The 12,500-nt window shown below is 41.9% G+C and overlaps 1 protein-coding gene across 2 annotated transcripts in view; it reads left to right on the top strand.

Annotated features, from left to right (window-relative positions):
* The window catches only part of bcl10 (BCL10 immune signaling adaptor), a 13,749-nt gene extending 7,909 nt beyond the window's left edge, over window positions 1-5,840 (top strand). Inside the window, exons 2-3 of one of the 2 annotated variants that reach the window (XM_083541034.1) lie at window positions 3,987-4,275; window positions 4,367-5,840. In XM_083541034.1, the coding sequence (XP_083397160.1) occupies window positions 3,987-4,275; window positions 4,367-4,770 (693 nt within the window). In that variant the 3' untranslated portion in view covers window positions 4,771-5,840. The remainder of the gene's footprint in view (window positions 1-3,986; window positions 4,276-4,366) is intronic. The other variant, XM_083541033.1, reaches the window with a different exon arrangement.
* Window positions 5,841-12,500: the final 6,660 nt, after the last annotated feature.

Below are 12,500 nucleotides of genomic sequence, written 5' to 3' on the forward strand. Positions count from 1 at the left end.
ATGAGTCGTCGCTGTGCTCTTGGGGTAATTTTGTTCGGCCGGTCACTCCTGGGAAGCTTCTTCACTGCTCCATGTTTTTGTGATTTGTGAATAATGGCTCTCACTGTGGTTCTCTGGAATCCCAAAGCTTTAGAAACGGCTTTAGAACCTTTTCCAGACTGATGGATCTCAATTACATTCTTTCTCATTTGTTTCTGAATTTCTTTGGACCTTTGCATGATATATTTTGTGGATCTTTTGTTCTCCTTCACTTCATCAGGCAGGTCCTATTTAAGAGATTTCTTGATTGTGAACAGGTGTGGCAGTAATCAGGCCTGGGTGTGGTGAGAGAAATTCAACTCAGGTGTGATAAACCACAGTTTTAACAGGGGGGCAAACACTTTTTCACACAGGGCCATGTAGTTTTGGATTTAGTTATAATAAAAACGTTCATTTAAAAACTGCATGTTGTGTTCACTTGTGTTCTCTTTTACTAATATTTAAATTAGTCTGATGATCTGAAACATTAAAGTGTACAAAACATGCAAATAAATAGAAAAATCAGGATGGGGCAAACACTTTTTCACACCACTGTGTGTATATATAATGAGTGTGTGAGGATGTAACTGTGTGTGTGTGTGTGTGTGTGTGTGTATATATATATACAGTGAGGAAAATAAGTATTTGAACACCCTGCTATTTTGCAAGTTCTCCCACTTAGAAATCATGGAGGGTCTGAAATTGTCATCGTAGGTGCATGTCCACTGTGAGAGACATAATCTAAAAAAAAATCCAGAAATCACAATGTATGATTTTTTAACTATTTATTTGTATGATACAGCTGCAAATAAGTATTTGAACACCTAAGAAAGTCAATGTTAATATTTGGTACAGGAGCCTTTGTTTGCAATTACAGAGGTCAAACGTTTCCTGTAGTTTTTCACCAGGTTTGCACACACTGCAGGAGGGATTTTGGCCCACTCCTCCACACAGATCTTCTCTAGATCAGTCAGGTTTCTGGCCTGTCGCTGAGAAACACGGAGTTTGAGCTTCCTCCAAAGATTCTCTATTGGGTTTAGGTCTGGAGACTGGCTAGGCCATGCCAGAACCTTGATATGCTTCTTACAGAGTCACTCCTTGGTTATCCTGGCTGTGTGCTTCGGGTCATTGTCATGTTGGAAGACCCAGCCTCGACCCATCTTCAATGCTCTAACTGAGGGAAGGAGGTTGTTCCACAAAATCTCGCAATACATGGCCCCGGTCATCCTCTCCTTAATACAGTGCAGTCGCCCTGTCCCATGTGCAGAAAAACACCCCCAAAGCATGATGCTACCACCCCCATGCTTCACAGTAGAGATGGTGTTCTTGAGATGGTACTCATCATTCTTCTTCCTCCAAACACGTTTAGTGGAATTATGACCCAAAAGTTCTATTTTGGTCTCATCTGACCACATGACTTTCTTCCATGACTCCTCTGGATCATCCAAATGGTCATTGGCAAACTTAAGACGTGCCTGGACATGTGCTGGTTTAAGCAGGGGAACCTTCCGTGCCATGCATGATTTCAAACCATGACGTCTTAGTGTATTACCAACAGTAACCTTGGAAACGGTGGTCCCAGCTCTTTTTAGGTCATTGACCAGCTCCTCCCGTGTAGTTCTGGGTTGATTTCTCACCTTCCTTAGGATCATTGAGACCCCACGAGGTGAGATCTTGCATGGAGCCCCAGTCCGAGGGAGATTGACAGTCATGTTTAGCTTCTTCCATTTTCTAATGATTGCTCCAACAGTAGACCTTTTTTCACCAAGCTGCTTGGCAATTTCCCCGTAGCCCTTTCCAGCCTTGTGGAGGTATACAATTTTGTCTCTAGTGTCTTTGGACAGCTCTTTGGTCTTGGCCATGTTAGTAGTTGGATTCTTACTGATTGTATGGGGTGTACAGGTGTCTTTATGTAGCTAACGACCTCAAACAGGTGCATCTAATTTAGGATAATAAATGTAGTGGAGGTGGACATTTTAAAGGCAGACTAACAGGTCTTTGAGGGTCAGAATTCTAGCTGATAGACAGGTGTTCAAATACTTATTTGCAGCTGTATCATACAAATAAATAGTTTAAAAATCATATATTGTGATTTCTGGATTTTTTTTTTTAGATTATGTCTCTCACAGTGGACATGCACCTACGATGACATTTTCAGACCCCTCCATGATTTCTAAGTGGAAGAACTTAGGGTTCTTAGGGTGTTCAAATACTTATTTTCCTCACTGTATATATATATATATATATATACCGTAATTTCCGGACTATAAAGCGCACCCTTATATAAGCCACTGAATTTTACAGATATTTTTATTTTTAACATGAATAAGCCGCACCTGTGTATAACCAGGTGTCTACACTAATGAACTTTACACAGGCTTTACCGAAAGACAGTGTCTGTTACACGGTGTAACGGGTGAAATATGTTGTGGCTCCCTTAAGAGCAGAGCGGCATTTTGGGAACAGCACGTCACTGCATTCTTCCGGTATTACTGCGTGTGTGTGTGTGTGTGTGTGTGCGTGTGTGTGCGTGTGTGTGCGTGTGTGTGCGTGTGTGTGCGTGTGTGTGCGTGTGTGTGTGTGTGTGTGTGTGTGGAGACTGAGGATTATGTGCTCATTATTTTCTGATGCTCATTTCTAAGTTTCTTTGACTAACCCATAACGCTGTTGCCAAGAAGAAAAAAAAGCACGAGTTTTGGAAAGCTGTCTGTGCTTATATGAGTTCTGTAACTGGAGTTAGCGAGCTCTCCCTTCACCCAGACTCAACGCGTTACAACGGCTCGTATCTAAACAGTAGCTACCAAGAAAGTCATTGTTCACTATCTTCCTCCTTCCTTTCACAACTGCAGTGGTACCTTGACCTACGAGTGCATTAATGTACAAGTTTTCCGAGGTACGTGTCGTCACCCCGTCGATTTTTTTGCTTTGTTACGCGAGCAAAATCTTGAGGTACGAGCTCGAGACGCCACTGCTAGATGGCGAAGCGAAGCCAGAAAGCGAAGACTGTGACGAAAACAAAAAAGAAAAAGTAAAAATGTTAAAGTTTAGGGATACGTAGTGTACAGGAGTGATAGTAAAAAAAAATAAGTTTTCCCTCCGCCTCCGCTTATCGCCTCTACCCCCCTCCCCACACACACACACACACACACCCTCCCTCCCACCGGCGCTTTCGTTAGCTCAAGTCGTCTCATCTCCAAGGAAAATACACTGAATAAAACCTTATTATATCTTTACATTCTCTTTTATTATGTTTTTATACAGGATTTGTTATTTAGAAATGTATTTTCCAATTTAATAACATGAAACATAAAAACAGGGTCATTTTGAGGGTTGGAACGGATTAATGCCATTTTAAGTATTTTCAATGTGGAAAACTGATTTGATGTGTGAGCAAATTAAAATACGAGCTCCTCCACGGAACCAATTAAACTCGTAGGTCAGGGTACCACTGTATTTCTCTGGGGAGTTTATCTTTTGTCATCGTCGTGGCCACCGGTGGAAGTTTTTCTCCCGAAGCCGTGCAGCTCAGAACACAGGTGAAGTGCGTTTTTTTCGTTCGGAAATTTCATGGGTCTAAATGTTATGGGGTTCAGTTTTTTGGCTTGAAGTTTGTGAAACCGGGAAAAACCCAGGGGTTAAAAACTTGGGAAAAAAGTAGCAGCTTATAGTCCGAAAAATACGGTATATATATGTGTGTGTGTGTGTGTGTATATATATATATATATTTTTTTTTTATTAGTTAGTGTGTGTGTGGGTGTGTAAAAATCAGTGCAAAGGCCTTATGATATTTTGGGTGTTTTGTGAAGATGGTTTTCAGTTCAAGCTCAGCGTGAAGCTTCTCTGTGACCTGAATGCAGATGAGACACAGCTGAGTTTCCTGAGATCTTAAGAGAAAAGTGGAGTTGCTCGTATTATGAATTATTTTTGAGATTTCTTTCCATAAAGTCTTGTTTTTCTGCTTCTTTCAGGCTTTGGAGTCTCTTCGTCCATATCTTGTGGAGAAGCTGATTGCAGAGAGACACTATGATTACCTTCGCTCAAAGAAGATCCTGACACGAGAGGACACTGAGGAGATCAGCTGTAGGAGCACACGAGGAAAACGTGCAGGGAAATTACTCGACCTCATCGCTGAGCATCCGCGAGGCCTGGACACGCTGATCGAGTCAATCCAGCGCTGCCGAACACTCAATTTCATCATCACCAAGATCACAGATGAGGTGCAGCGCTGCAAGAACGAGAAGATCGAGGCACTCCGAGGTAGCGCTAACATACACAGCAACACATTTACTCTTCAATCCAGAATCTACTCTGAGTCTTTACGCTGATGACGAGTTGTGTGTTTCTGCAGCAGTCGTGTCCAGCTCCTCTATGAAGGACGCACCTGGAGCCACTAACAACCTCTCAAAGGCAGACTTCTATGATTATGATAAGTGCTCCACTGTTTGTCTCCACCCTGATGGGGAACGAAGTCCCACCTCCTCTGTGATGAGCAGTTCTATGAACTTCTCGATTGCAGGGAATCGTCAAAGGGGGCAGGACTGCGTATCTGTCAGCGGCATCGCCAGTCTAACAACCACATCCAGCCTTCCCAAACCTGGCGATCCTGGCGCCCCACCTCTCCCTGACGACATCACTGTGGAAGATCAGGATGCAGAAGCAGGTGCTTGTGGGAGCACAGGAAGTAGTGGGGATGCTAACTTTCTGCCGCTGCGTTCCCGTTCCTCAAACCTGTCTGTGGGCAACACACTCTGAGAAGGAAAATACAATGGCTGTGTTTTAGTAACTTATTTAACGCACCCTCACTGACTTCCCCGGTCTTCACCTAGGCTTCCTCTACATTCACCATTTTGGCTACACAAAATTTCCCCTAAGAGTGTGTGTGTGTGTGTGTGTGTGTGTGTGTGTGTGTGTGTGTGTGTGTGGGTGTGTGGGTGGGTGGGTGGGTGGGTGGGTGGGTGGGTGTGACTGGTTTAGACACATCACTTTATACATCCTAGAGGAAAATTCACAAAACTCTTCCTGAAGGTAAATGAATGAATGATGATGGTGTGGTGGTCTTCAGGACCGCTTGTAAGGAGCAGATAAATCTAGACTCTAGAATCTAGACAGTTGATAAACTGTGTGTAGAATAATGAGCAATCCTAATCCCAATCTTAATTCTAAGGATAATCCCAATCTGTGCCCTCTAATAAATCTCTTGTACCTCAGTCCAGCTTTCTGGAGTAAAATTACAGCCCTTTCTGATTGTATGTCAGTGAAAAACTGAACTGAAGTCAGATACCAGTTGTAGGAACTAAAGTGAGTCTCCAGAGGTACTTTCTCTGCTTCTCAGGACACTTTAAAAACTACCCCCTTCTCTGTAAATCTGTTCAGACGTGTTCCAGAGACTTCTTTAAACCACAGAGAACTCATTTGAAGATGTGGGTGTAATAAATATTACAGTAAACACACTGCAAACTTCTACATGAGCCAATCAGAAGCTTCAGACCTAAACATTTCCTCCTCATCATCATTATTCCTATCTCACATAAAAGCACAGCCATTACTCAGACTTCTCCTGTAAATGCTGATGTTTTCAAGACAGATGTTCAGCAGTGTGTTAATGATGTTAGTTGGACTCTGGAAATGTTCTCTCTCTCCTCTGGAAGGTGATGGTGTGGAATTCACTGTAATGGACTTTCTACCTTCTCAGATCTACTCTGTTTTTTTTACTGAAGAATATATTTCCTGTATTAATGAGATGAATATTTTACATGTCCTGTAGAATTCTGTTTTTGTAATGATAACGTGACCTGGGAAATGTATTAAATATTATTAAATTGGGGTGTGTGTGTGTGTGTGTATTAGTCTAAAATAATGTTTTGCTCCATTACAGCCTCCAGAGGGCGCTCTGAGCCAGCTCTCAGTGTCGGCATTACAGTTCACTTTGGCGCTAGAGAAAGGAAACAGGAAGTGACATCACCGAGCCTGTTTACAACTGCTCATGTAGAACTTGTATTTGTGTACTGATTTATGCAAAGATTAAAGTTTCCATCTGTAAATTTCTCATCAGATTTTTAAAAGTAAATAAAGTGAAGTTCAAGAGGAACCACACTGATGATGCAGTTGAGCTGATGTTAAAGAAATCAGTGAAAATAATTTAAATATTTAAGAATAAAATGCCACCATGCAGGACACTCCTGAGACCAGCCAACCAGGGGACCATACAAAAACAACACGGGAGAAACAGCAATTGACAAATCTAAAACAGAAAAACAAATTAACAAAACATCATATAATAATAAGTTTAATTTCTATAGCGCCTTTCCCAAGCTCAAGGACGCTTTACAAGTTACAATATTTCAGTATCTCATGACAGATGAAATATAATGAACATACATAAACATATTCGTCAGACATTTGCCCAGGACACTAAAACACTAAACATTTAAAACCATGGTTACCAACTGCACACTTATTTAATTAAAACATTAAATTTACCTTTATTGGCAGATAGCAGATATAACAATCAGTTAATGTTCAAACATTTATCCAGATCTAAATCAAAACATTCCCAAAGAGATACAAATAAGACCTTTTATGCCATTTTATTTAAACAAATAAGACAAAGCCCATATATTTACCCACAACAGCAGCTGTCAACATACACAGTCAGCATTGCTCAATTTTTCTGCATCTAAATAAATAAAAACAATTTTACCATCCAATTAAAATAAATCCTTTTAAATAAACAAATTAACCAAACCAAAGCAACAAACTTGGCCTACCTCCTCTAGGGCGAATTCAAACACAACCAAACAAAGCGGCACTATATCCCATGTGCTTTCAACACAGGGCCCACATTTCGAGGCCTCTTGCCCAGTGCCTGCTTAAAAAGTCTTGGGATAGTTAGCCAATCACACCCCTACTGGTAGGTGCTTGCCTGGCTACCAGAGGAACCAGACTCAAAAGCAGAACCTCATCCTCATTTGGGTGACCTCAAGAGTGTGATTATAGTCTTTAAACAATACAGAACACTGCAGAGTGTAACATGAGCACTGGAGTGTGTGATTATGAGTGATGTTCTTTCTACAGTCTTTTATCAAATCAATCTAATCAAATCAAATAAAATTTTAGTGTCACATACACATACATACAGAGTATGACATGCAGTGAAATGCTTTTTACGATTTGTCCGGCATGAGGGAATGGGGGGGGGGGGGTAAATAAAAACAATAAAATATGTAAAATATAAAAATATATAGAGATAAAGATATATAGGAAAAATAGGAACAATTTTTATATACAGGGTATGTTTATGTACAGTAGACAGTAATCACATAAGGTGGTATAGTATCTGTGTTCGGCTTTGTTCTGTGTTGCTGGAGGCAGACCAGATGTTTCTCGTTAAAGCCAATATATGAAAGGCATAGTGTTTAGAGCCATGCCTGGGAAAATGAGACTGTCATCCTTAAATCAGTATGAGTCAAAGTATAGAATATGATTCAGGATGCATGTCCTTTTGGGAGATGACCTCTGACCCGTTCATTAGATAATTAAGATGAATGATCTGGGAAAGGGAGCTCCATACATCTAGGATACATTTAGTCTGGACAAAGACAGAGTTCTCTTTATGTTAAACATTGTTGCGAAATTAGGTCATATACATTAAGAGGCGGACCCAGAGATCGGGCAAAGGTATTTAACATGTCTGGAGCTATGATTCGAGGTTTGTCGTCGATTCATCGATACGGCGGCCCGAGCTGATCCAGGAGGCTCGTGAAGATGCTGAATGTCTGTGTTAAATAAAAACTTTATTTACAAAGATATATCAGTGTCGGCGAGGATTCATTCCAAGAAACAGCTACACTCCATCAAGACAAGAAATATACAACAGTGGTTGATGTGATTGTCCTTAAAGTGAACGTGTGTGGTATAGTGTGGTATAAGTGAACATGTGCGGTATGGTGTGGTATAAAGTGCACTGTGCCGTGCAAGTCCACAGTTAAAGTGACTGTCCAGGGTTTAAAGTGTTGTAGTGCGAAAAGAAAGAAAAATAAAAATATTTGCAGAAGTGTGATGATGGAGAGAGAGTGACCAGCTTTTAGATCCAGCTTTTAGATCCTGGGTGTTTCCTGGTTTAAACTCTGAATGGCCTGCGGGAAGAAGCTCCTCCTCATTCTCTCTGTGTTTGCGGGAGCGTTTCCCTGAATGCAACAAAGAAAAGAGTCCATGATTGGGATGGCTGAGGTCCTTCATAATCTTCCTAGCTCTGGTCCGGCACTGCGTGTTGTAGATGTCCTGCAGGTTAGGGAGCTCGGTGTGGATGGTACGTTCAGCTGACCGCACCACCCTCTGGAGGGCTCACCTGTCCTGCATGGTGCTGTTCCCGAACCAGGAAGTGATGCTACCTGTCAGAACGCTCTCAATGGTGCAGATGTAGAAAGTCTTTAGCACCTGAGAGGGTAGTTTAAAGTCCCTTAAGCATCTCAGATGGTACAGACACTGCAGGGCCTTCTTCACCAGGGTGTTGGTATGACAGGACCAAGACAGGTCCTGTGTGATGTGAACACCTAGATACCGGAAACTGTCCACTCTCTCCACTGGAGTCCCGCTGATGCTTAGCGGTTGGTATGACCGCTCCTGCTTTGTGCTAAAGTCCACGATCAACTCCTTAGTCTTGCTGACATTCAGGAGAAGGTTGTTCTCCTGGCACCATCTCTCCAGTTTTTTAACCTAATGTAGGTAGGCATCGTTGTTGGAGATCAGACCCACCACAACAGTGTCGTCAGCAAACTTGATGATGGTGGTGGAGTTGGAAGTGGCCACACAGTCTTATGTATTTACAGTCATTTGTGGTTATAAAACTAGGAGCTACTGAGCAACTCATAAAATAGCTCAACATTTGAGATCATCACAGATCCAACACCAGCATCTCCATGCCAGAGCCTTTAAACCCTAACCCTAACCCTAACCCAAAGTTTAGGAGCTAAATGTGAAAATGCTCTACCACCTTTAGTGGACTTTGCTATTCTAGGAACTACTAGAAGCCCAGAGTTTTGAGATCTCAGGGAGCATGACGGATTGTAGCGTGTTAGAAGACTGGAGAGATACATGGACATAAACCATTTAGTGTTTTGTAGGTAAGAAGCAGTAGTTTGTAGTGGATTTGAAACTTAACAGGTAGCCAGTGTAGGGATGAGAAGATTGGGGGTTATATGATCATATTTTCTCGACCTTGTGAGAACTTTGTCTGCTGCATTCTGAACTAACTGAAGCTTGTTTATTAATGATGTAGGACATCCACCTAGTAATGCATTACAGTAGTCCAGTCTGTAGGTCATGAACGCATGGACGAGCTTCTCTGCATCGGATATAGACAACATATTTCTTAGAGTAGAAATATTTCTAAGGTGGAAGAAGCTGTTTTTGTAACTTGGTTGATGTGATTTTTGAAAGACAAGTTGCTCTAAAATAACTCCCAGGTCTTTTACTGTTGAACTAGTGGTTACAGAACATCCGTCTAAATGCAGGTTGAGATGCTGGAGCTTCTGTGTACTAGTTTTTGGGCCGATGAGCAAAATCTCCGTCTTATTAGAATTTAGTAGTAGAAAGTTATGCGTCATCCAGTCTTTTATTTCTTCAACACACTCAGTTATCCGAGTCAATTGAGTGTATCGCCTGGTTTAGATGAGATATATAGCTGGGTATCATCAGCGTAACAGTGGAAGCTAATTCCATGCCTTCTAATAATATTTCCTAAGGGAAGCATGTATATTGTGAAAAGCAAGGGTCCTAGAACTGAATCTTGTGGCACACCATAATTTACTAGCATTAGCCTGGATAACTCTCCATTTAAGTCTAAAAAATGGTAACGATCAGACAGGTAGGATTTAAACCAGCTTCATGCCTGTCCCTGAATGCTGATGTAATATTGTAAGTGATCTAGGAGAAGATCGTGATCTATAGTGTTGAATGCAGCACTAAGATCCAGTAAAACTAACAGTGAGATGAAGCCTTGGTCTTAGACATAAATGGGAGATTTAAAATGGGTCTGTAATTGATAGTGTTTGCATCCAAATTTATTTTTTCTTAATGAGGGGCTTAATAACTGCTAACTTGAGGGGTTTAGGGATGTGACCTAAATATAGTGAGGAGTTAATAATATTCAGAAGAGGCTCACCAGCTGTTTGTAACACAGTGTAGCAGACTGATATTAACTACAGTCCAAATCCATCCTCAAAGCTCCCATTTTTACTCCAGAATTTCATGGCTCCCCATGGTGTTGATGAGAAACATCAGCAGCTGTACAGAGTCGCCTCCAAACGAAGAGAACATCATCCAGAGGCAGACCAGGATGAAGTGGGAAGATCCATGGAGGGAAGAGGGGCAGGAACAGTGATCACTGGAACCTCAGGAGCATGTTTAACTAGACACAGAGAGAGAGAGAGAGAGAGAGAGAGAGAGAGAGAGAGAGAGAGAGAGAGAGAGAGAGACTTTTACACTCCTTTATTTAACATAAGACTCAGCATAAGTCACGTTATGTTCTGGATGGTATCGGGTAATTAAAGTCAAATAAATAGATAAATAGTCAAATAAAATGGATAAATAAATAAATAAATAACATTCAATAGACATCAATAAAACAAGACAATGACCATTAAAAGATGGGGTTGGTGTAATTGTTTAGCCGAGCTCTGGTGCAAAGTACAATTCTTTTTCTTTTAAGGAACAAAAAGCTTCTTCACAACACCACACACTCAAACATCTACATACTCAAAAATAAAATTTATCAACTGACACATAAACCCGTTTCTCCTAATGTACTTAAAACCCAGAATAAAACACTGTAGAGTAAAAGTCACATTAAAGGAACTTAAAATACGTTTTAAAAACTCAAAAAGTGACTGTAATCTGAAGCAGTGTAACAGTTTCTCTCTGTGAAGAGAACGGACAGTCTTGTAAAACATCAGGGTTTAAAACAGAAATAAAAGAGTTCACAGAGATAATGCAGTGTAAAATCCTCCACTGGAGGTCGGCAGCTTTTTTAGGTAATGGTGGTTTTTTAGGTAATACAGTGTCTCCATTTTGGTATAATATAATTGTTAAAACCAAAAACACTTCTCCACTGGGTGTCCACCCTCTCACTCAGTTTTTTCTTGTTTAAAACCTTAACACACGCCCTGTAGAGCAGTTTCCCCGTCACAGTCCCAAAGTTCATCTCCCCTTCACCCCTGCACTCCAGGAGGGGGCCACCACATCCGTCAAGGTCAGAAGCGATGTCCAACTGGGGAAAGGCTTCCTCTTCTGCAGGACCGCTCTTGCCGATTTTATAGTCCTTCAGCTGAACACGCTCCTCTGCTGTTAGTGCAGACCTCCATCGGTGTAGGAGCTGGTGCAGCTCCTACGTGCAGCCAGGTCCTCCCCTCGTGACAGGTCTGTCCCTGCGACATTCACCAGCTCATGGAGTGTGACGATCCTTGAGGAGATCAAGGCTCTGGACAGTGTGGGGGTGGTCGCACCGGAGATGTCCAGCCATCTCCCTTTGACCAGGGGCTCCTCCAGCAGCCAGTGTAGTGTTCCGCAGCCCTTTATCCTTTTTTTTTTTAAAAGTCCATATTTTTAAAAGTCCACAGTAAAAGACTGGTAATCCATTAATATTCAGTGTGCTTGTGTCCATTTAAAACAAAGTGCTGTCCAGCCCCAGTCCTCCTGCTATGTGCAAAAGTCCACTGGCTGCTGTCCTCCATAACAGGTTCCTGGGCCCGGTTAGGAGTCTCTGGATAAACTGGAGGCGAAAGGCTGTTCTGCTGGCGAGATGGACCAGACCTTGCCCCCCCTTCCTCCTTGGGCAGATGGAGAACACACACCAGCTTGTGCCACAAAGAACGATGCTGCCAGGTTGTTTATCACCAGCGTTCGCCCCCTGTAGGACATCTTTCGAACCAGCCACTTCCACCTGCTCAGTCTGCCCTTGATTTGCTCTAAAGTGCCTTTCCAGTTTTTATTTAAATCCCCAGGTAGACACCCAAGTACTTAAAACCTCCTTTTTTCCACACCAAACCTCTAGGGAGTGTCGGCTCCCCACCTCCCTACCCCCCAACTAAAACTGCTTCACTTTTTCCCCAGTTCACTTTTGCTGATGATAAAATTTGAAAGCTTCCTAAAACATCAGTTAAAACATCTATGTCAGACTGGGATCCCACCATCACTGCCAAGTCATCTGCATATGCTGACAGTTAAAGTGAAGCATTGGCCCGTGAAATATTAAAACCAGAAAAATAACTCCTTAGCTTGATTAAAAGAGGTTTGATTGCAAGAGTGTACAGCATTCCTGACAGTGAACAGCCCTGCCTGATCCCTCTGTACTCTTTAAAAGTAGCACATAAACCACCAATAACCCTCAGTACACTCTCAATTTCACTGTACAGCACCCTGATCATGGCTAAAAAAAACCAGGGTTAAACCCAAAGCTTTCCAGCACCTTCCACAAGTATTCATGC

The sequence above is a fragment of the Silurus aristotelis genome, assembly GCF_946808225.1.
Source record: "Silurus aristotelis genome assembly, chromosome: 5".
Lineage (NCBI taxonomy): Eukaryota > Metazoa > Chordata > Actinopteri > Siluriformes > Siluridae > Silurus > Silurus aristotelis.